Source organism: Oncorhynchus masou, chromosome 23 (genome assembly GCF_036934945.1).
Source record: "Oncorhynchus masou masou isolate Uvic2021 chromosome 23, UVic_Omas_1.1, whole genome shotgun sequence".
NCBI lineage: Eukaryota > Metazoa > Chordata > Actinopteri > Salmoniformes > Salmonidae > Oncorhynchus > Oncorhynchus masou.
This window is the reverse complement of record NC_088234.1, coordinates 27,766,293-27,791,378: the sequence shown is the minus strand read 5'-3', so window position 1 is coordinate 27,791,378 and position 25,086 is coordinate 27,766,293. Positions and strand designations below refer to the sequence as shown.

General features: G+C 41.9%; 2 protein-coding genes across 6 annotated transcripts; both read right to left on the bottom strand.

The window, feature by feature from the left end:
- Window positions 1-418: 418 nt before the first annotated feature.
- Window positions 419-12,974, bottom strand: LOC135510690 (uncharacterized). Of its 4 annotated transcripts, none has more exons than XM_064931802.1 (6): window positions 12,444-12,974; window positions 12,238-12,329; window positions 10,192-10,318; window positions 9,881-10,023; window positions 1,443-1,529; window positions 419-1,249 (listed from the first exon to the last, which is right to left on the bottom strand). In XM_064931802.1, the coding sequence occupies exons 3-6, from the start codon at window positions 10,274-10,276 to the stop codon at window positions 671-673; spliced, it is 894 nt and encodes a 297-aa protein (XP_064787874.1). In that variant the 5' UTR covers window positions 10,277-10,318; window positions 12,238-12,329; window positions 12,444-12,974; the 3' UTR covers window positions 419-670. The 4 variants fall into 4 exon arrangements, with proteins under 4 accessions (XP_064787874.1, XP_064787873.1, XP_064787875.1 ...); XM_064931801.1 differs by having other exon boundaries at window positions 12,449-12,966; XM_064931803.1 differs by lacking the exons at window positions 419-1,249; window positions 1,443-1,529 and adding an exon at window positions 1,539-6,014 and having other exon boundaries at window positions 12,449-12,945.
- A 1,914-nt stretch (window positions 12,975-14,888) lies between these two features.
- On the bottom strand, window positions 14,889-24,054 carry LOC135510688 (uncharacterized). 2 transcript variants are annotated; one of them, XM_064931799.1, is made up of 6 exons: window positions 23,685-24,054; window positions 23,435-23,541; window positions 22,763-22,874; window positions 22,509-22,627; window positions 18,394-18,489; window positions 14,889-18,049 (listed from the first exon to the last, which is right to left on the bottom strand). In XM_064931799.1, the coding sequence occupies exons 1-6, from the start codon at window positions 23,956-23,958 to the stop codon at window positions 17,339-17,341; spliced, it is 1,419 nt and encodes a 472-aa protein (XP_064787871.1). In that variant the 5' UTR covers window positions 23,959-24,054; the 3' UTR covers window positions 14,889-17,338. The 2 variants fall into 2 exon arrangements, with proteins under 2 accessions (XP_064787871.1, XP_064787872.1); XM_064931800.1 differs by lacking the exons at window positions 14,889-18,049; window positions 18,394-18,489 and adding an exon at window positions 18,633-19,675.
- Between the last annotated feature and the right edge of the window lie 1,032 nt (window positions 24,055-25,086).

Genomic DNA, 25,086 nt, shown 5'->3' with positions numbered 1-25,086 from the left:
GACAAATAGTTATTAAATATAGAGTTATGGTATTGTATTTCTTCTTCCTGAAAGGTCTAAGAAGACAAAATAAAGTTGTCTTGTTTTTACTTCTTTGACTGTCTGGAGTGTTTGAACTGTGCGGCTCAATCTGACCCATATCACAATGGGCGTAGTATTTTTTCAGCAAAGCACAAGCGCCCAATCAGAGGTGCGGGGGGCTGCCTTAATCGATATTCCACGTCTTCTGCGCCAGGGGAACAGTGGGTTAACTGCCTTGCTCCGGGGTAGAACGACAGATGTTTACCTTGGGGTTTCGATCCAGCAAACCTTCGGTTACTGGCGCAACGCTCTAACCACTAGGCTACCTGACGCCTAACTAAAGAAAGGATCATAAAAAAATTCCACATCAGCAAAAAATTACATTGGAGACCATTGGTACAAACAAAACAAGTCCCAGTTTTAATACATTGAGTAAACATTTCAATGCTAAATTACTGTATATACATTATGATCTAATGAATCAAAAATATATGGTAATTGTGTCCTCAAGAACTAGGCAGTTGAGTCTATTTGATGAGTCAGTTTAAACTATAGATATCTGGGGCGGAACGCGGCAGAGCTTCAGCCCTGATTGTCCGACCAATTGGTGGTGTTCTAAGCGCAACGTTTACTGTGTATAGGCGGGGCCCTACGCGCAGCGCGTACTCTGTGTATAGGCAGAGGCGGCACTGACTACTACCCCAAAATCGGGGACACTGTGTGCCTTTGTGCAAAGATAGAGTCGTAGACATCCCACTTTGGTTTCCTCATAAAGTTCTTCCACAGTGCTTGAATTGTTTACTTGAGAGTACCTCCATCTGATTTCTCGATGATAGTCCTCCAGTTGTGTGTTTTTCTTTGAAAGTCCATTTGGGAAAAACATTTCCTCTGCCATTACTTTGATTTCCTCGACAGATTTCTTTTTGTCAACATAGAGGTGTCTTGTACCTCCACCGTTTACTGTCCTGACTTGCTTGAACTCTTGCCCCTTTTCATTGAAGTCCATCCAGCCTAGTTCAATTATTCTCTGTTTCTTCTTGGCATTGGTATTCCCCAACAATCCAGTTTTTAATCGTGTGGTTTGTTTATCCCTAACAGACCCTAATCTGCCTTTCAAGCTCTCTGTCATGGCATCCATGTAATTTGCTTGGCTGCAAAGTGTGGATAGTCCGTCTCCATACTCTGACAAATCACTGTCCGCCATGAATGGGATGACTGAAGTATCAATCTGCAAAAACATGGAAAACAATGTGTTTATTATAAACAACGGGTTGTTTATTATAAACAATGATTTGTTTTATTATAAACAAGGTTTCAATTGTAAAATAACATTATATTTTGACTGTAAATGTTGTGCTACTAATTGACCACTTAACATCCATTTCACCAACACTAAATATGGTTACTTGCTAAACACTTACACTTTCAGTGGTTTCCACTGGTACGCCCTCCTCTTTAATCCAGTCCTCTTCAATCCAATCATCTGCATAATGGACAATTCTCCTTTTCTGTGAAAAGTCCAAATAATGATTATTTAATTAATTATTAAAATGATCAGTTGTCAAAATAATATACAGTGCCGTCGGAATGTATTCATACCCATAGACTTATTCCACATTTTTGTTGTGTCACAGCCTCATTTCAAAATGGATTAAATATATTTTCTTCTCACCCCTCTACACACAATATCCCATTACGCAGTGAAAGCATGTTTTTAGAAATTGTCACAAATTTATTGAAAATTAAATACAGAAATATCAAATTTACATAAGTATCCACACACCTGAGTCAATACTTTATGGAAGCACCTTTGGCAGCATTTACAGCTGTGAGTCTTTCTGGGAAGGTCTCTAAGAGTTTTCCACACCTGGATTGTGCAACATTTGCCCATTATTCTTTTTAAAAAATGATTCAAGCTTTCCCAAGTAACGCAGCAGTCTAAGGCACTGCATCGCAGTGCTAGAGGTGTCACTACAGATCTGGGTTCGATCACGGGCTGTCACAGCCGGCCGCGACCGGGAGACCCATGAGGCGGCGCACAATTGGCCCAGCGTCGTCCGGGTTAGGGGAGGGTTTGGCCGGCTGGGATGTCCTTGTCCCATCGCGCTCTAGTGACTCCCTGTGGTGGCCTGGGCGCCTGCAGACTGACTTCGGTCGCCAGCTGTACAGTGTTTTCTCCGACACATTGGCGTGGCTGGCTTCCGGGTTAAGCGAGCAGAGTGTCAAGAAGCAATGCGGCTTGACAGGGTCGTGTTTTGGAGGGCTCATGGCTCTCGACCTTCGCCTCTCCCGAATCCGTACGGGAGTTGCAGCAATGGGACAAGACTTTAACTATTAATTGGACATCATGTAATTGTGGTGAAAAATTTGTAAAATGTACACACAAAAAATACAAATTCTTCAAGCAGGCAATTTGGTTGTTGATCATTGCTAGACAACCATTTCCAGGTCATGCCATAGATGTTCAAGTAGATTTCAGGCAAAACTGTAACTCGGCCACTCAGAAATATTCAGTCTTCTTAGTAAGCAACTCCAGTGTAGAGATTTGGCCATTTGTTTTATGTTATTGTCCTGCTAAAAGGTGAATTAATCTCCTAATGCTGGTAGAAAGCAGAAAAAAACAAGGTTTTCCTATAAGATTTTTTGCTCCATTTTGATTATTTTTTATCCTGAAAAACTCCCCAGTCCTTAACGGATTATAAGCATACCTATAACATTATGCAGCTACCACTATGCTTTTTAATATGTGGAGTGGTACTTAGAAATGTGTTGTATTGGATTTGCCCCCAACATAACACTTTGCACTCGGGACAAAAAGTTAATTGCTTTGCCACCTTTTTTCCAGTATTACTTTAGTGCCTTGTTGCAAACAGGATGCATGTTTTGGAATATTTTTTACTCTGTATAGGCTTCCTTTTCACTGTCAATTAGGTTAGTATTGTGGAGTAATTACAATGTTGTTTATCCATTCTATTTTATCCTATTACAGCCATTAAAACAGTTTTCAAGTCACCATTGGCCTCATGGTGAAATTCCTGAGTGGTTTCCTTCCGGTTCAGTAACTGAGTTAGGAAAGATGCCTGTATCTTTGTAGTGACGAGGTGTATTGACATACCATCCAAAGTGTAATTAATAACTTCACCAGGCTCAAAGGGATATTCAATGTCTGCTTTATTATTTTATCCCATCTACTAATAGGTGCCCGTCTTTCGAGGCATTGGAAACCCTACCTTGTCTTTGTGCTAGAATCCGTGTCTGAAATTCACTGCTCAACTGAGGGACCTTACAGATAATTGTGTGTGGGGTAAAGAGATGAGGCTAGTAATTCAAAAATCAGGTTAAACACTACTATTGCACACGGAATCCATGCAGCTTATGTGATTTAAGCAAACGTTAACTACTGATTTTATTTTAGGATTGCCATAACAAAATGGGTTGAATGACAAGGATTTTTTAAATAATTTTCAAAAATATTCTAAAAACACAATTCCACTTTGACATTATAGGCTTTTGTGTTGGCCAGTGACCAACAAGCTCTATTTAAAGCTGCAATATAACATTTTAGGCGACTCAATCAAATTGAAATAGAAATGTGAGTTAAAGATCTGTCTCTCATTGAAAGCAAGTCTAAGAAGCTGTCGATATGGGTTGTGTGTTCTATTTCTATGCTTCCCATCTCCTTTTTGAGTCGTTTACTTTTCAGTTTTGTACACCAGCTTCAAACAGCTGAAAATACAATATTTTTGGTTATTGAAAATATCACAGCGGTTTAGATGGTACAATGATTCTGTACACTATATACAGTGCATTTGGAAAGTATTCAGAACCCTCAACTTTTTTTCCCCACATTTAGTTACGTGACAGCCTTATTCTAAAATGGAATGAATTAATTTTTTCCCCTCATCCATCTACACACAATACCCCATAATGACAAAGCGAAAACAGGTTTAGACATTTTTGCACATTTATTACAAATAAAAAACAGATACCTTACTTACATAAGTATTCAGACCTTTGCTATGAGACTCGAAATTGAGCTCCGGTGCATCCGGTTTCCATTGATCATCCTTGAGATGTTTCTACAACTTGGAGTCCACCGGTGGTAAATTCAATTCATTGGACCTGATTCAGAAAGGCACACCCCTGTCTACAAAAGGTCCCACAGTTGACGGCGCATGTCAGAGCAAAAACCAAGCCATGAGGTCTAAGAAATTATCCGTAGAGATCCGAGACAGGATTGTGTCGAGGCACAGATCTGGGGAAAGGTACCAAAAATGTTCTGCAGCATTAAATGTCCCCAAGAACAGTGTCCTCCATCATTCTTAAATGGAAGAAGTTTGGAACCACCAAGACACTTCCTGGAGCTGGCTGCCCAGCCAAACTGAGCAATCAGGGGAGAAGGGAGGTGACCAAGAACCCGATGGCCACTCTGACAGAGCTCCAGAGTTCCTCTTCAGAAATGGGAGAACCTTCCAGAAGGACAACCATCTCTGCAGCACACCACTCAGTAAAAGGCACGACAGCCCACTTGGAGTTTGCCAAAAGGCACCTATAGGACTCTCAGACCATGAGAAACAAGATTCTCTGGTCTGATGAAATGAAGATTGAACTCTTTGGCCTGAATGCTAAGCATCACGTCTGGAGGAAGCCTGGCAACATCCCTACAACGAAGGATGATGGTGGCAGCATCATGCTGTGGGGATGTTTTTCAGCAGCAGGGACTGGAAGACAAGTCAGGATCGAGGGAAAGGTGAACGGAGCAGAGTACTGAGAGATTCTTGATGAAAATCTGCTTCATAGTGCTCAGAACCGTAGACTGGGGAGAAAGTTCACCTTCCAACAGGACAACAACCCTAAGCATACAGCCAAGACAATGCAGGAGTGACTTTGGGACAAGTCTCAATGTCCTTGAGTGGCCCATCCAGAGCCTGGACTTGAATCCAATCGAACATCTCTGGAGAGACTTGAAAATAGCGGTGCAGTGACGCTCCCCATCCAACCTGACAGATCTTGAGAGGATCTGCATAGAAGAATGGGAGAAACTCCCCAAATACAGGTGTGCCAAGCTTGTAGTGTCATACCCAAGAAGACTCCTGGCTGTAATCGCTGCCAAAGGTGCTTCAACAAAGTACTGAGTAATGGGTCGGAATAGTTATGTAAAAACCTTTTTTCTTTGTCATTATGGGGTATTGCTTGATGAGGAAAAAATGATTTAATACATTTTAGAATAAGGCTGTAACGTAACAAAAATGTGGAAAAAGTCAAGAGGTCTGAATACTTTCTGAATACACTGTATTGCTTGTTTTGTCACAAACTGAAATAAGGCAAACTATTAGAATTTTAGCAACCAGGAAATGGTTTAAATTCAGGCTGTAACAACAACATGTGGAAAAAGTGGAAAATGTGGAAAAAGTCAAGTAGCATATTAACCGTTGTGTGGTGGTTCATGTTTTTTTGTTATTCACCCAATGTTCTTGGGTCTGATGGATCCACAACATTAATGGGTTAAAACAATACAGCCTTAATTTACATAAAAATACTTAAAATGTCAACTTATATTAATTACAAGCAATATAGACAGCATACATGGTTAGTGTTTGCCATTTACCTCTGCTAGATCACAATTATCAATAAAAGCGCTATTCGTTTAAAAATCTATTAGAAAAATCTATTATAATCAAGACATGGGTGGAATAAATCATGGTTATATTGTACAAATAAACAAAACAAGGTTTTCATCACTGTCGATGTTTAATGCTTTGAACTGAACAAATTGGAAGGACAAATTTTACATACAGTATTTTATGGAAATGATAAATGAGCCGCATTGTACACAAATTAAGGCCGGTCTACACACCACATGAGGGACAGAGTTTTACTGTGTGTGTGCTGCAAATGTATTTCTTGCACTTGACGCATGTGTACTGTGTCTTCCTGTCCTTCTTGGGTCCACACACATCGCAGCGCTTCTTCTTGTTGCTACCAGTTGCAATCTAGAATGATGAAAACAGTTCAGGAATTTTACTAAACATCACACTCACTCACATATTATAGCTACAGCAGGACAAGGTAGGAGAGTCACACACACAAACCAAGATCATCACTCAAACTTACTTCCGGTATTGGAGTAGTTGATTCCGCGGGTCAGGCGGATGCGGCACCAGCATCATCCTCCTGAATCCTCCTCACGATGGCTGCAGAAGCTGGGGTCCTTGGGATGTTGCCTCCTCTGGATCTGAGGTCTTACCAATGTCTTGCCCAGCTCCTCGAGAAAGAGCCGTCTTCTCTGGCGCTTCCCTCTGAACCCAGATTGGAACGCCATCCACATGACATAAGTGTTGTATGCTGAGATGTCCAAGACCCTCTCAGAGGCTCCATCTGGCTTCCCCATATACACTTAGAAGTTCCATGCATATGATGAAGCAGCATCACAGGCAGCCCAGATCTTGATTCCATATTTTGCGAGTTTAGACGGTATGTATTGCCTGAAGGGGCAGCGGCCCCTAAATGGCGTAACCTGCTCATCAACAGTAACGTTGAGCACAGGGTTGTAAAACAGTGGAAGGCTGTCCACCCACTTGTCCCACACTGACCTGATTTCAGCTCGCTTGTCTCTGCCGCCGAGCTGGTCTGGTGTCTCGGTTATAGAAGCGGATAATCCTGGACATAATGTGGAAGTTTTCCAGAGACATTGTTGCACAGAAAAGTTATCTGCCCGTTTCTGCCTCCCATAGGGATTCTGTGGACTCACCATTTAATCTGAAAACACCAGTAAGGATAACCCCAAAGTATGCATGTAAATGAGGTGGTCCATCTCCTTCCATCACTCTTCAAAAACACACATTCCATCCAAATTAGCGCAGTCCAGAATGATTATCTGGATGGTGTCTGGGATGAACAGTTCATTAGAAGACTTTATGTCCTGCATGTCTGGTTGCATCCTTACCACTTCTTACCACATTGGCATGCGGGGTGGCTCATTCCTTGGTCAAGAAGACCATTCAATTTGAATTTTGTCATCTATACTTCTCCTCCTGCAGACCGCTGATGAGCTGGTTGGTGACAGGCTGGTCCTAAGGCTGGCTGCGGGTCAAATCTCATCCTCCTCTTCCAACTAACTGCCAGACTCCAAATTGACAGAGACATGATCCTCATATTTGAAAAATTCTTAATCTTCCAAAGTGGAAGACACGCCTTCAAGACTAGCTTCTCTCTGAAAAAGGTATTTCTAAAAGGCCCTCTGAGCAGATTATTTTTGTCATACTGAATTATTATGGTAAGAAGCCACATACAGAAAGCTATTTATTTGTTGTGTCCCTCCCCCAATATGCACCTGGCTGGGTAAGAGTGTGGGAAAATATATCTATATTTTTTTAATTTTTTAACAACGTATAAAAATAATGTATTGTAATAACATTGTGCAGGTTCCAGGCAAGACACTGTGTACTTTCACACACCACAAAGGGTAAAGAGTGTGCGAGAAAAGCGGGTGACAGGAAGGAAGACAAATAGGTTCTTCGTGCTGTTGAAAGAGCACGCGCAGAGAGGAGGAAGACGGAGTGAAGGCACATCGCAAACTTTTTCCCCCCTCACCTACAAACACACTTTTATTACCCTCTGGTCCAGTGAACCCAAACACCACATATTTAATATAGATGTGTAGGGGAGTGCACAGTGTGCATTCAATGAAAATATGTTATTTTACAAGTTGTTCACAGAAAATGAGCCAAGGTCAATGAGTCTCAGGTTTTTCATTTTAGTAAACATTGAAAATGGGTCCCACAGACCCGAACACCACACAAGGTTAAAGCAGTCAGTAACGACATAAGAATACAAGGACGGTTTGGTCCGTTTCATCACTGGTATACAATGCATTAGTGGTTGAAATACGCCTGGCATAATGAACTTTTCATGTATTTTCCGCTAAGGTAAAATGTCTCTTTAGGTGACAATGAAAAGGGCTTTATCAAAGACTTGAATGCATGGGGCGGCAGGCTAGCCTAGTGGTTAGAGCGTTTGACTAGTAACCGAAAGGTTGCAAGTACGAATCCCCGAGCTGACAAGGTACAAATCTGTCGTTCTGCCCTTGAACAGGCAGTTAAACCCACTGTTCCTAGGCCGTCATTGAAAATAAGAATTTGTTCTTAACTGACTTGCCTAGTAAAATAAAGGTTAAATTAAATTAATACCACATGCAGGGCTGCACTGCAGACCACAGGGGATGCTTTTATTATCCATACAGTAATAACAATAATAAAAAATAAAAAAAGTTCAGTTAGAATACCAGTCCCACAATCACACCAAAAAAACACGTACAGTATAAAAAATGTTATATATAATTTGAAATAAAGTGGAGGATCTTATACATGGTACTGTATACAAGCATTAGAATAGGAGAGGTGACTTTGCTAAATTGTTTCACGAAACGGTTGGCAGCGACAGTTCCACCACCGCTTATTGGCTCCTGAAGTAATCAATTTCCATCACCACTATGTTGTAAGCCAAATCATGTTGCACTGCCACCATGTTTGCTGGTGCATTTCTGCTGGTCTCATTCGACACGAGCCACTCCTTCAGAGCCTCAGTCACCTCGTTTCTGTCCTCAAACTTTACTGGCTCCAGCACGTCCCCGGACCAGAGGCAGATGTTATGCAGCACAGTGCACATTGCAAGCACTTTCGGGATGAAGAATGGGTGGAGCTTGAGGGGCGGGAGGAAGATGTGCCAGCACTTTCTCATGATGTCGAAGGTCCTCTCGATGGGGGAAGAGAGCCTTGGCGTGGTTCTGGTTAAACTGGTCTTGCTCCGGGTTCTAATCAGACTTTGGATATGGTGTGATGAGGCACACAGGCGTCTGTAGACAGGGGTACACGCCGTTAACCAGGAGGAAGCATCTGGGGGGTGGGTACAGGGCACTTTTCTACAGGGGACTACGCCTGAGCACCTTCAAGTCGCTCATAGACCTAGGCAGCCCCGCAAAGATATTGATGAAGCGGCATGTGGTCGCAGACCCCTTGGAAGTTGATGGTAGGGAGGGGATGTTCACCTGGACATTGTTGGGGGTACGGTGCACTGGGGCTCTTGACCCCGATGTGGCACACAACTACTGTCCACCCCCCTTGAGACAGTTTTATAGGAGGTCCCGTGGGCCAACCAGTAAATAAAGACAAGGATCTTTAACGTTGCCGTCTATCTGTCATGACCAGTCAGTGACAAGGAGAACAGAATTCAGAAATTCCCTCTTAAGTCATTAGTCGGGATACGTGTCTCGTTCAGGATCACAGAAGACTTTGAAGATAGGAGTGGATGGACTCAGCTTACTGCACTGAAGTGGAACCTCCGTTCTGTAAGAAGACGACGAATTGTATGTAAATAAACACGTAAAGGGACTTGGTAGCCTGCCTGGTAGTCTGAGGCCCATGTTGATACAAAGGGCTATTTCTGTACATTCAATAAGCTTCGAGTTTATATTTTATTGTATTCCATTGTTTTTTGAGGGGATTTGAGTTTGTTGTTCATTTCCTATTACTGCAGGACCTTGGGAGACGCAAAGCATTTGAAGAGCTGGTACAAGATTCCTTCTTGAAGAACGTTTGCATTGTTTGGTTTGACTGTTGGAATGCTGTGTTTTAGTTCGCTTTCCCATCCTTCGTAATGTCTGATTCGTTTCTATTTTATGACCACAACATGGCTCAATAGAATCAAATCATGGAATGAAGCACTGTGCGAGTTCCATCTTGGTGTGTGTGTGTATAGGTCACAATCAACCTGATAATCGCAACCATGTCAACATCACGTGCGTTTGTATTACATAAGCCTTCATTCAGATAAAAAACCTCTGAGGGGGAAGGGGACTGACCTGATGCTGGGTCATTGATGGTCCTGGAGTTTCTTTCTCCTCTATTCCGTCGCTGCGGTCTCCTATTTCTTTTCCGTCTCGCCACAGGCTTTGGCTCCACTCCTTGCCATACACCATGTCCACTTTGGGACACGGCTGCTCACCTGCAAACAGAGACCGTTGCCATTACAGTAAAAAACAACTTTCTCTTCAAATGAACTTATTGTGTGTCTCGGGGAGGAAAAATAATTGCCCACTATTCTCAAACAGAGTCGTGATGTATCCATATTTCCAATACCTATGGGGCAATGATGATTTACTGTCACACTCACCGGTCATTGGACATGGTGTGTCATGTTCTGTGCCTTCATTTATTTCCTTCTTGATGCGAAGTACTTGCATTCCATCCTTCTCCATGGCAACAACTTTTAGGCCTTCCCCTTTATTGAAAGCTGTAGCCTGCATCAAAAACAATGACGTCCCACATGATTTCCACTAGGAAACAACTGCACATAACACATAGTACATGCATTGAACACCTCATCTGAATATACAGGTTAGTATATAATTATAGGCAATTCCACAATAATTGACTTGAGTTATTTCACTTTAAAATATGTCAAACTTAAAAGAAATGATTGCAGAGTTAAATAAAGCATACAACTCTGATGATAACAGAAGATGGTATTTTACCAAATAAGGCTAAGTCCATATTATGGCAAGAACAGCTCAAACAAACAAAGAGAAACGACAGTCAGTCATTACTTTTAGACATGAAGGTTAGTTAACACAGAGTTCAGAACTTTGAACGTTTCTTAAAGTGCAGTCGCAAAAACCATCAAGCGCTACGATGAAACTGGCTCGCATGACGACCTTGGCGATCTTTTTATGTCTGTAAAATTAATTATGTGAGAAATGGTGGTTGAAATGCCTTTATGCGCAAATATTGATATAACAACCATATCGAAGTAAACACTATGTATGACATGTTGTGTGGTCCTCCCACTACGACTCGGGAAAGCATGCCGTTTATGAGGCTACAGATGACACAAGTTACGATGAACTTCACAGGGTGATGAAAGTGCAGTGGTGAGCTTGATGCTGCATTCCAATAAATAGTGTCTTATTCTGGTGACATGACGGTCAATGACTGGCTGCCGTTTGATAAAAAAAATAAAACAAAAAATAAAATCGCACTTTTGTCCATAACAATCTCGCCCTGAAGTAGGCTATAAATCACATTTAATTTGTCACATGCGCTGAATACAACAGGTGTAGACCTTACAGTGAAATGCTTACTTACAAGCCCTTAAAAAACAATGCAGTTAAGAAAAGTGTTAAGTAAAAGATAGATAAGTAAAAAATAACAAATAATTAAAGAGCAGTCGGGAAATAACAGTAGCAAGGGTATATACAGGGGGTACCGGTACAGAGTCAATGTGCGGGAGCCAGGTTGGTCGAGGTGATATGTACATGTAGGTAGAGCTAAAGTGACTATGCATAGATAAACAGAGTAGCAGCAGCGTAAAAGAGGAGGGACAATGCAAATTGTCTGGGTTGCCATTTGATTCGCTATTCAGGAGCCTTATGGCTTGGGGGTAGAAGCTGTTAAGAAGCCTTTTGGACCGAGACTTGGCGCTCCGGTACCGCTTGCCGTGCGGTAGCAGAGAGAACAGTCTATGACTAGGGTGGCTGGAATCTTTTTTTTTTTTTTTTTTTTTTAAATGTAGGGCTTTCCTCTGACACCGCCTTGTATAGAGGTCCTGGTTGGCAGGAAGCTTGGCCCCAATGATGTACTAGGCCGTACGCACTACCCTCTGTACCATTCAGTATACTCTCGATGGTGTAGCTGTAGAACTTTTTGAGGATCTGAGGACCCATGCCAATTTTTTTGGGTTTCCCGAGGGGGGAAAGGCTTTGTCATGTCCTCTTCACGACTGTCTTGGTGTGTTTGGACCATGATAGTTTGTTGGTGATGTGGACACCAAGGAACTTCAAGCTCTCAACCTGCAGTGTATCTGCAAGCTGTTGGCCAGAGCGCACATACCAAGACCATAACCTTACCATTTAAAAATGTAAACTTTGATGGTATAGGGCCTTCCCAAGGAAGGTCCGTTACCATGGAACTGATCTTATACCAAAGATGTTTTATAACTAACACAAGACGGACCACAGCCTGTCATATCCAATGGGAACAAATTCATAGTTGGAAGAACAAAAAAAGGAGGGTGGGGCAGAGCCAAGTACGATCTAGCCGGATCCTATCGGCGTGTTCTAGCATTTCCGTTTGGGAACGCCTATTCTGAAGCGCATATGCAATATACATCCGGTGAAATATCTGGTTTATTGTTCCATCTGTGTTTATACAATATACTAACCTGGGATTGGCCTGCTGGCTCCAAAGATTGCAGCCTTGCACGGGTCTTCTCTGCACAAGCCTTAACATCTTCCTTTGTTTGGACAAATTGATCTATATAATTACCATAAAACAGAAACCATGACATTTTTATTTGCCCAGAAAGAAATCGCGTCACGTTAGCAAAATCAATACAATAAAAAGCTTTCAACTATCCACACACACTACCTTACCGCCACCAGCTTCGGCTACATGACAACCAAGAGAACGCTGCTCCGCAGCTAGTTTTGCTTCCAAATTTTGCATCTTATTTTTATTCGACTCGTTCTCGGCTTTCAGTGCTTCGTTCTCCCGTTTACTCTTGGACAACTCGTCGCGAAGGGCCACGGCGCTGCCCTCTACAAGTCTGACTATTTCCACGACCGCTGCCCTCATTACCGCGTTCATGAGAGAGGTTAGCTGACTTTGGAGGTGGGCAGCATTCTCCATTGTCATTTGCTAGTAAATCTTTAACTTTTTTGAGAAAACGAGAATGTTTAGACTTGATCTAAATCGACTCGTATCCTCCACGTTTACCTTTTCCCTAGCAAAACAAATGGTTGAACAATGGTTGTGCACGACTTCCTATTTGGGGCGGAGCTATTGACGAGATTTATCACGAGGTCACGCAATAAGTATGGTGTTGTGCGAATACAAAATTCATTTCGAACTGAATTCGTTTTAATTTGAGATTGATTTCAAATGTAATGACCATCAATTCAACTATACAACAAGCAACTGTGATATCACTAGTCAAAATAGTATGTTTAGTTAATGTGCTACAAATGTCTCTCAAATTATGTTTTAAATTCTATTTCTATCTCAATGTTCCTCGACTGTAACCTCAATATTCATCAACTATTTCTAATACCACTAAATTTCATGACTGAAACTTAGACGATCTTATATCGTTTGTCTGGGGCCAAATAAAAAAAAATTCCCTCCTAATCTCGCAAATCTCCGTTTTGGACAACACCGCACATTAACCTCGATATGAGTCAAACATGTATTCTCGTGTCAAAATTGACAACAAAGTGTAAATATGATCATTTCGGTCATAAAGTCATGTCCAAAACGGAGATTTGCGAGATTAGGAGAGAAAAAAAACGTCACAGAATAAAGAATACCATAAATTTCCATTGGCTTGGGTTTATTTCAAACCTGCCCACAGCATCCAAGTAAATAATAAATTCTGAGTGCTGCTGTACGCGACCCGATCACAAAATCCTTGTCCAGACGCTGAGACGCGATAGTCCGGCATCCCATGTCCCATCTGCTCTGAAACACTGTATGCCACCTCCCCACAATTCCGGTATGCGTCCTCTACTAATTTGAATGTGTTGAAAGTTAGAGAAACTGTTTGAGCTGTGCCGAGAATTTAAAAAGTATGAAAGTCAATGGTCCATAAATCTACAACACTGCAGTGCATACGCATACACCTTTTGGACGATGATAGACGCATAATGCCCATTGTCAATTTGTTGCGGCATTCGATATTCCCCAATGGGGCTTGGTTAAGAACCATCAGAAAATTACACAATTACATGCGACAATATTGTAAAATGTCAGAAGCTCTAAATTTCAATGACAACTTCAAACCAACTATACATTGTAAAAATGCATATATAAATATTGAACACATTTAAATTAGACAACTAAAAGGTGTGCAACATGAAAATATTGTCCCATTTACATTGTGTAATTTATTGACGGTACCTAACTCTGGTTAAAGCAACAAAAAAATCTCATGACTGAAACTTAGTCGATCATTGTCTGGGGCCAAGTTAACCTCCCCTTTCATACTTTAGGGAAAGAGTTTCATTTTGTGTGTTAAACTGCGAGTTTGATCAATTCCAGTCCCCTTGCTTAGATGGTACGGGGTCCTACCCGGGATCATTTTTATGTAGATGAACTGGGAAGCTCAGTTCTGATTACTTGTAAAAAAGGACATTCTACTCCATTGCCATTTTTTGGTACCCTTCCCCAGATCTGTGCCGAATCCTGTCTTGGAGGCCTATGGACAATTCCTTCGACATCCATTTATTTTGTATTTAACCATTATTTTAACTAGGCAAGTCAGTTAAGAACAAATTCCTATTAACAATGACAGCCTAGGAACAGCAAGGCTTGGTTTTTGCTCTGACACGCACTGTCAACTGTAGAAACAGCTCAAGGATGATCAATGGAAACAGGATGCACCCGAGCTCAATTTCAAGTCTCATAGCAAAGGGTTTGAATACTGATGTAAATGTGAAATTTCAGTTTGTTATAAATTTGCACAAAAAAAATAACTGTTTTGCTTTGTCATTATGGGGGTATTATGTGTAGATGGATTTTAAAAAATTCTCCATCAATTGTAGAATAAGGCAAAATGTGGAAAAAGTCAAGGGACCCAGATTCACAAAGCATTCATAAGACATTTCTTCTTAACTATCATTCTTTTCTTAACTATAGACTTAAGAAGAACATTTAGCAAAGTTGGTATTCATCAAAAAAGTTGTTGAAAAATGTATTGCACTAAGCAAAAAGTTAAGAAATTAGATTCTTGAAAATAAAGTTATTGGAAATATTCTTAATTCCAAGATAGCAAAACCCTTGTCTTAAATTTAGGGCAGTGAGAAAATAATCTCATGAAAGCAAATTAACATGTTCTTGCATTTAAAATAATCAATACTGAAACTTTGAGTACGTTTGTGGGAATTAAACATGTTTTAGCAACAAAGGCCAAAAGTGTTTTCCTGCGATTGCATATAGAACTTTTGTGCATTGACTTGTCAGAATACTTTTCCCTCTATGGCTCGAGCAACTTGAATGCATCTTGAGAGCACAGGAGGCTGCCAAGGGGAGGATGGCTCATGATAATGGCCGGAATGGCATCAAACACATGGAAACGATATGTTTGCTGTATTTGATACCATTCCACCTATTCCGCTCCAGCCATTACTACGAGCCCATCCTCCCCAATTAAAGGTGCCACCAACCTACTGTGCTCGAGTGGAATATTTATATTGCAAACAGAACACACAAGCTAACTAGGTAAACTATTCTACTATTGGGCTGTCTAATATTTAATAACATCACATGTCAAAAATAGTAGCACTGGAAAGTTACATACTGAGTGATAAAGTATAAGCTTTGAATTACCAGCTACGGTAGGCTACACACCGCTGTTTGAGTTAAGCGCTGTTTTGGTGCACATTATAGACTATTTAATTCGCTTCATCTGAACATCAGTGTCATCAACAATCATGCATGTCAGGTCAGTGCACACAGCGTAACAGAGGAAATAAAATATTAGAGAATACATTTTGTAGAACAGACATGCTTCTGTCTGTATTAGACTATGTCATCTCCAAACCAGCAGTGACTAGGAACTTTAACTCCTGCTAGCCTCACAGGTAGGCTAACCAAATAAATTCAAACCAACTGCCACGGTCGCACACCTGCCGGCTGAAGCTAATTGGCGAAATACGTTGGAAAGCTTGCTAACTAGTCTAAGCTACTTCAAGGCAACACGGTTTCACGTTATCTAGAAAGGTGAGTGACTAATGTTTTGGCAGGGTGGAAGTACAAACGCTTCCCAAAACACACACAAACAAACGCACCAAAGCACGCCTCCGAAACGCAAATCTCATTCTGTCGCATTTCCTAAATAGAATTTAAACCTAGGCTAAATCAGGAAATTCTTTAAAAGAACAGAACAACAAAATCTGACAGTCCACTTCGAACACTGTTGGGATAATTTATAGAGTATTACACATTATGGTTCCAACCTGGTTTATGAGTTTAGCGATTTGAGTTCAGCCCCTAACAGAGCTGCTATACTGGGAGCGTAGCGTTGGTGTAACGAAAGTAGACCGTCATTGTAGGCATTTAGCTGCTACAGAATGTATCCTGGAGAAAGCTTGCGCCACTTTATCAAACGCTCTCACGGTACCTTTTAACTAAAGGCGATGTGGACGAATAAACTACGGAAAGCCATTTTGAGTGGAAGAGGAGTGAAATTTGGGCAGGGAGCGTTGGGCAATGTGAGCGTGAAAAGAGCGGGACCTTAGTTGGGGAAAGATTAACTTTATGCAAAAACTCTTAGCCTGAGTATTCGAAGGCTCGAAGGCTTATTTCAAGGTTTGGTCCTGCCGTACATACCTACATATGCTACGGTCACAAGACGCAGGCCTTCTAATTGTCCTTAGAATTTTTAAGCAAATAGCTGGAGGCAGGGCTTTCTCCTATTGAGATACATTTTATGGAATGGTCTACCTATCCACGTGAGAGACAGTAGGTCCTATGATTTGAGTGTAGTCTGACCCGTTCCCTTCTCCATTAGGTTCTCTGCCTCTGACCCTATTACGGGGGCTGAGTCACTGGCTTTTTAGTGCTCTTCCCTGCCATCCCTAGGTGGGTTGAGTCACTGACGTGATCTTCCTGTCCTGTTTGTCGTCTCCTCTGGCTCGTGTGGTGGAGATCTTTGTGGGCTATACTCGACCTTGTCTCAGGATGGTAAGTTGGTGGTTGAAACCCTGACCTGTTCAACGGATTTGCTACCTTGTCCCAGACCTCCTGTTTTCAACTCTCCCTCTCTCTACCGCACCTTCTATTTCGACCTCTGAATGCCCAGCTATGAAAAGTTGTGACATTTACTCTTAATATACTGACCTGTTGCACCCTCTACAACCACTGTGATTATTATCTGACCCTGCTGGTCATCTATGAACGTTTGAACATTTTGGAGAACAATCTGGCCTTAATAATCGCCACCCGGCACAGACAAAAGAGGACTGGCCACCCCTCAGAGTCTGGTTTCTTCCTAGGTTCCTGCCTTTCTAGGGAGTTTTTCCTAGCCACCGTGCTTCTGCATTACTTGCTATCTGGGGTTTTGGGTAGGGCTTCTGTATAGCACTTTGTGACACCTGCTGATGTATAAAAAGGGCTTAATAAATACATTTGATTGATTACGCAGCACTATTGACCAATTTAATCTCACTATAGCTTCTAGACCCTAATGGATTGGCTGTTGAAGCCTAGCATGCTTGCTAGCACCCAAACGAGGGCGAAGACAGCGTGGTGAGGCAAAAATACAAGTGTTAGTTAATCCCCCCGTCAGGTGTGAGCTGCACATCAATTTTATTAAACATGCTGCTCACTCGTCCAGTGTAGCAGCTCTGTAAGTACTGCTTCTTGCCATAATGATGCTCTTGGTTTTTATCTCCCCCCTCAGGTCTACAAGGGCATCTTCCCATGTGCCTCCGCACATCTTGCCAAATGAACATACCTTTACAGTAAAGACAAGGTTCAAATCTCTTCGCGCCACTATTCGGTTTGGGTTTCCTTTTTACTTTGAGACACCCGGATCCATTATTAACGACGTTAGTGTTGTGTTGGAAATTTCCCTTGTTCCTCAGTTTCTCCAGCAACACTTTCCTCTGTCTTGAAGCTATGTCAAGACTTAAGACATAAGCAATTTCTGCATTTTCCTTCTCGTGCTGTTTCAAGTGGCGGGAGATCTTCGATTGGGGCTCTCCACATACAAAACAGTAATTTACATTGCCTTTACAGGGGCCATTTTTTCTCCCTCTCTTCTTTCTTCCGGAGTTGTTCATGTTGTCAAAGTCCATGGACTTGTCTAATTGGGTGTCCATGATAGCTGCTGCACCTGGTAGCTTCACACATTTCGGGACCATGATGTTGACTGGTGAAGTCAAGTGGTTTTCTTCAAAGTTCAAACAACTTTCTGGTTCAAAACTTCCAAATGCACAACTTTTCTCCACATCACAGGATTCAGTGGTTTTCTGGTGCTGTGGAGAAAGACCAAGAGGAACGTTTGTCACACTGTCTACACATACATTTCCATATACTGAAGTTGTACCTGATACAACGCATTTGAGCTCAACACAGCACCTTCCCATTAATTACCTTATACTAGTCTGTATTCTGTTTGTACATTGTCCATTGCTGGCAGCACCTATTCACTAAGTCATATTCCGGGTAATGTAAATGTACTTGATTCTGAGTAATCCGCCTCACTCAGGGCGTGATCGATCAGAAGCATAATTTTTCTTCTCACATTGTGAGTGCAACAAGCAGCTCCCCCCCCCTATTTTATACCACAAATAATGGAAAGAGGTTCATTTTGATGTACCTGGGTACCAGCATCTGATGAGTCCGCAGGTTCATCTTCTATGACGGACTTCTTTACACAAACACTCCGCCTTTTCTGAGCCGAAACAGTCTTGACCTGTGTGTTTGACATATTACATGTTACAGCTATCATTTGTTACTTTTTCCATGGCACATGCCGATGCTTCTCTGTAATGGGAACCCATTCGCTCACACACGCTAAGGTACTAAAGAAAAAAAACATGAGGCACTAAGGATTTTGAGGTATATATATTTATTTTCATAAACTTGATTTTAATTTAACTTTTATTTAAGCAGGGAGTCATGCTGATATCATGGTCTCTTTTGCAGCTGAGCCTTGCATGATAACATCAATTACACTATATACACACACATCAATACACATAAAAAGCAAATGAAAGCGTATGTGGTTACCTCATACAACACATAAGCCAAGTTACATAACATTGTTATAACACTAAACCCATCCATCCCCTTACAAAATTCGAAAAGCATTTATCTGAATAGTTCGCTTCAAAAAGTTTGAATATTCATAAAATGTAAATACTAAAGATATGAACTGCCAACACTAACTTCAGAGAACACAGCACAATGGCATCCGGTTACATACTGCATGCAGATTCTCCTAACCACACTGGACACCAGTCAACACGGAATGTTACACGTCTTCCTTAACTTCAACACACAAACACGAGGAATTCTCATTTAATGTAAAAACACTGTCCTAACAGTAGAGGACTCCTGCAATATCTTCACTACCTCTTTGACGTGATTCTATTTCCTGCCAACCGCCGGAGCCAACAACGGGCCCAATTTGTGCTGATTAGGATATGACCGCCATTCTCTGCCAGCATCTCTGGGTTTCTGCGCATCACAATGTCTCGTGTGGCTACCATCAGCATGGATGGGCTAACCTGACCTCCAGCTCTTTTCCTCACCATTACGAAGCGAGTAATCTCCTCATCAAACATGTCTGTTCTGAATGGCCTCAAATGGGGTAGGTCTTCCACTTTCTGGACGCCCATGCTTTCGACCGTCTGTTCGTAGCTGATCCTCATGGACCTCACAGTGTTGGGGCTGATGCGTCTTCCCAATTCCTCAGACATCATGGCTGCGGCCATCTGTGCACCCACCTCCATGCACATCCGCGCAATCTTGGCCCTTTGCTCGGGGGTGTACCGGAGGTAGGTCCCTCTCCTTTGCGGGTGCGGTTGAGTTCTTACTCTTCGGCGCCGGCGCAGATTTCGTAAGTCCACAGAGCTTGACTGCCCAGGTGTAAGCCACTGTGGAGAGAGAGCTATGTTTTTCAATCAGCGTGTTAGAGATAAATCAAATAAAAAGTGTGTGTTTGTGCGCATCAATGGTGTGTGTAGGTACCGGAGCTGAGCCATAGATCCGTGCTATCCGGGATCCCTGGGACATCCCTACCCCATTGATGTAACTTTAAAAATGGTTTGGGTTATGGTTAATGTCCACCAATCTGGTTTTAGACTTGGGCAAAGCACAGTTTCAGCTGCTACTCTTGTTTTAGATGTGTTAAATTGCTTAGATCATAAAAATCACTGTGCTGCCTTATTTATACACTGTTCGAAGGCCTTTGACAGTGTTGACCATTGCAAGAAGCCTGGTACAGGCCTATTTTAGTTGACCTTTGAATTAAATTGCAAGTGGTTTGAGAATTGTCAGATGGAACATTGTAATTTCTGATGGTGTTAAGTCTATGTTCCTGGATATTAACAAAGGTGTACTACAGGGTTCGGTACTGGGACATGTTCTCTTTACATAATTAATATTGGTCTGTTAACTTGTAATATTAATCTGTATGCAGACTATAATGTAATGTATGTTATTGCCCCAGCTGTAGACCAGGTGTTGTTAGAGCTGCAATCTGACTTTGTTGCCTCACAAAATGCCCTGGTTGGCCAAGATTAAATGTTGTTCTCTAATTCTCGCAACAACAAAAAAATCAGATGGACTCCATATAGTGTACAAAACATTAGGAACACCTTAATATTGAGTTGCACCCGCCCACCCCTTTTTCCCTAAGAACAGCCTCAATTTGTCAGGGCATGGGCTCTACAAGGTCTCGAAGGTGTTCCACAACAATGCTGGCCCATGTTGACTCAAACTTCCCACAGTTGTGAAGTTGGTTGGATGTCCTTTGGGTGGTGGACCATTCTTGATACACACGGGAAACTGTTGAACATGAAACCCAGCAGCGTTGCAATTTTTGACACACAAACGGGTGTGCCTGGCACCTACTACCATGCCCCGTTCAAAGGCACTTCAATCTTTTGTCTTGCCCATTCACCCTCAATGGCACATATACACAATCCATGTCTCAATTGTCTAAAGGCTTAAAATCGTTCTTTAACCTGCCTCCTCCCCTTCATCTACACTGATTGAAGTTGATTTAACCGGTGACATCAAATGATCATAGCTTTCACCTGGTCAGTCTATGTCATGGAACGAGCAGGTGGTCTTAATGTTTTGTACACTCAATTTATTTATTAAATGGTTCTCCTATTGATCGGGTTCCCACCTATAAAAATCTGTGCTTTTGGTTTGACTAGGATTTAAAGTTTAAAAAATATACAGATGAGCTAGTTAAAAAGCTAAGAATTAAAGTGGGCTTCTTTAAAAAAATAAAATTGAAATAGGTATTGCCTTTCCCTAAACAGCAGGAAGCAGATTGTACAGTTAACTTTTTATTAAAGAATAATAAGAAAATTAGGGTAGGGACGTCCCAAGGACCCCGGATAGCACTGCCCCTGAGCCATAGGGCAGACAGAGCATCCCACTATCAGATTAGGGGTGTGGGCAATTTATGCTTTTTGACCCCGCCCCCACTTTCTAATCTGAAATCACCATCACCCAATTTATAATTTTTACTGATAAAAAAATAGTGAGCTCATCCTGACAATGTTTATCTTTAGAAATTAGCCTGGTATTAGCCAATTAATATAACAAAGCTTTGGATTTTACGGGGTCTCAAAATCAAATGGTTATACCGTTTGGAATTTTATGCTTTGACCAATGAATGATACCATGCTCAGCTCCAGAAAATGTTGCCGTCTTAACCTGTTCCGGTAAAAATGATTGTTTAACGAAAAACTACCAATACTATTTCTTATGGCGAACCTGAGTAATCTAAATAGAATCTGACTGAAAGCCCCAATCTGCAGTTGGATGCGAGTTGTGTCCACGCCCCTAGGCTACACAACTCCAGTAAAACACAATTTTCTACAGTGCATTTGGTAACAATTAGTTTATTGACAAGCAAATTACATTGCTTGTCACTAAACTAATAAAGTCTGATTTATGACATTGTGAAAGACATTTTATAAGCATCTGAATGTTAAAGATGCCACGCAGATGTATGAATAGCCTATTGGAACAGAGATAGGCCTACCTCTCGTTGGCTCGAGCAGCTGTCTCCCGAACTGTGCGCACAGTTATCTGACAGTCATACAGTTACAAGCATAAAGGTTCATAGGCTACTGAACCGAAGGAGGGGAAGCATCAATTCAGTCACAACAGATGAGATATTTTCAGAATATAACAATGACTAAAAAAACATTAGTGAACCGGTCATTCACAATGTTCAATCGGTTTGGCTTCTCTTAAAACATTTGAACCGGGGGACCTGTACATTTAAGTGAATTATTACATCCCTAATGTTCTTGCCATCATACTCCTTCCTCCAAGTTCACTTCTGTCAACTCTGAGTTTGCGTTACATCCTTTCGTTTTCATTCCCATTCATTGTCAAAGGCTCCGAGTCTGTTGTGATTGGAATGTGAACTCAGTCAAGTGAAGTAGCCAGAGAAGGTATGAGACTTATCTACTTAAAAGGGATATTTTACTCAAAAGAACCATGTAGTATTGTTTCATTCATGTTTTTGCATGCCAGCAGTAAAGTTAATATCTAAAAGTGTTATCATATGATGCACTTGCGTCATCACATTTTGCACTGAAGACATAGAGAAACATTTTCTAATCTAATTCTGTGGCTATAGGTCTCAATCGGACACTCCCAACCGTGTCAACAGCTTCTGTATGTAAAGCTTACATGTCTTTACCAGATAAGGACCTCTGCCTTAGAAAGAGAACTGACCTGTCGATGGGTCACCGATGGTCCTGCAGAGTCCTCCTTGACAGCATCTCTGTCTCGCCACAGGCTTTGGCTCCACTCCTTGCCATACACCATGTCCACTTTGGGACACGGCTGCTCACCTGCAAACAGAGACACAAGCCTTGTAAGTGAGGTGTAGGACAGTTTGAAGTACATTATTTCAAATCATCAACAATGTTACATCAGATTGTATCAAGTCCCAACACTTTTGACATGAGGCAAATGTGAATTGTTACCTTCTGTTGAAATTCCAGCCTGTTGGTCCTTCTTCCGATGTGTGCCTTCATGCCCCGCTTCGTTCTTAATGACAACGATTTGAATCCCATCCCTCTCCATGGCTGCTGTAGTCTGAATCAAGTACAGTGGAATGAAGTCCTACATGTTTGCATACAGACCATGAAAGAATATGCACATGGGATGCAAATTATGCATCTATGTAGTCCAAGATTTTACTCCTGGGCTAGATGTAACGTTACTCTTATAAATGTGAATTTCTGGCGGCCTTCTTCCGTTACACACAGGTGTTCAGAGAACGCTAGACAGCTCATCGGCACAGGCGGTCGCTTGGTCTTTCATAAACACACGCTGTAATATGGCGATAACCATATAAACAGGTGTGTATCAATTGAACCTTTTTGTTTATTGGATATTATTTCTAGCTGGTATGAAAAATAAGGTCATTATGCTTCTAAAACCGTACAGTACCGCAAGCAATGCGTCTTAATGTTCAGATTGAGTGTCGGGGGCTCTTAAACTCTTAACAAAACTCTGCATAGTCCGATTTATGTGTAATATAACAGAATAATGATCAAGGGCTAGCATCTAACTAGCTAAATATATTAGGTGACAGACTGCTGTTGTGACATTAGCTTGGTAGCAATATAGGTTAGACAGCTAGCTACTTGTACCTCGTCCATGGTATGAGCAGATTGTTGCAGCCATGATGATGCATTGTCCTCCTCTGAAGAATGAGGACCAGCAGCATCTCTATCTCTTTTGGGGCTGACGCATCCACCTGGGCCACACACAGAAGAAACACCATTAGCAAGCGAACGTAAACTAGCTCGATGCTGTCTCTTGCTTATCCATATGCATTGTTCAGTTTGTAACGCCTCCATCATTGCAAGCGAATAAACTAACGTTAGCAAATTGCCCTACCTTTACCGCGAGCTGGAGTTCCAACACAACGATAACACATGGAACAAGGTCGATTTCCCGCTGTCCACAGTTCTGCTTCCAAACTCTGTAACTTGTTTTTGTTAGACTCGTTCTCAATTTTCAGTGCTTCGTTCTCAAATTTACTCTTGGACACCTCCAGACGAAGTTCAACGGCGCTATCCTCCACAATTCGCAGTAGTTCCACGACCGCAATTTTAACAAGCGAGTTCAAAACAGAGGTTAGCTGAGTTTGTAAATAGTCACAATTCGCCATGGTCGTCTCTTTCTTTATACAATGGCAAGTATGTGAACGTGCTAAGTAGTTTGAAGGTGATAGTGCTAGCTAGCACCTATGTGAAGCTAGCCACAATAGGGGAATTTGCTGTTCGTTTAAAAAAATAAAAGTCCTTCATTGGGGGCAACTCAATATTACAAAGGTGTTCTTAGTGTTTTGTACACTCGTTGTATATGCATCCAGTCCTGACAACCACCGGTTGTTGTTTTTACACAGGACAGGAGTTTACAGGTATTTGTTCCAGTCCTTCACTAACACCTCAATCAACTAATTGTGAACTCAATTGTAGACCATGAATAGTTGACCAAGGTGTATATACTGAACAAAAACATTAATGCAACATACAACAAGTTCAAAGATTTTACTGAGTTACAGTTTATAGAAGGAAACTAGTGGAAGCAGAGAGAACAGTCTATGACTTGAGTGGCTGGAATCTTTAATGATTTTCCGGAACTTCCTTTCACACCGCCTGAAATAGAGGTCTTGGATGGCAGGGTGCTCAGCCCCAGTGATGTACTGGGCTTTCTGCACCACCCTTTGTAGCGCTATGCGATCGAGAGCGGTGCTGTTGCCATACCAAGTGTAAGTGATTTGTACACAGAGAAACCTGAACCGCTCAACCAGCTCCACTGCAGCCCCATCAGTGTGGATGGGGGTGTGCTGGGCCCTCCGTTTCCTGTAGTCCACGATCAGCTCCTTGGTCTTACTGACATTGAGAGATTGTTGTCCTGGAACCACACTGCCAGGTCACTGACCTCCTCCCTGTAGGCTGTCCCATCGCCGCCGGTGATCAGGCTTACCATGTTGTGTTGTTAGCAAACTTAATGATGGTGTTGGAGTTGTGAGTGGTTATGCAGTTGTGGGTGAACAGGGGCTATAGGAGGGGACAAAGCACACATCCCATGTTGAGGGTCAGTGTGGCGGAGGTGATGTTGCCTACCCTCACTACCTGGAGTCAGCCGTCAGGAAGTCCAGGACCCAGTTGCAGAGGGAGGTGTTCAGTACCAGGGTCCTAAGCTTGGTTTCGAGCTTGGAGGAGACAATAGTTTTGAATGCTGTGCTGTAGTCGATGAACCGCATTCTCACATAAGAGGAATACCTATCTTA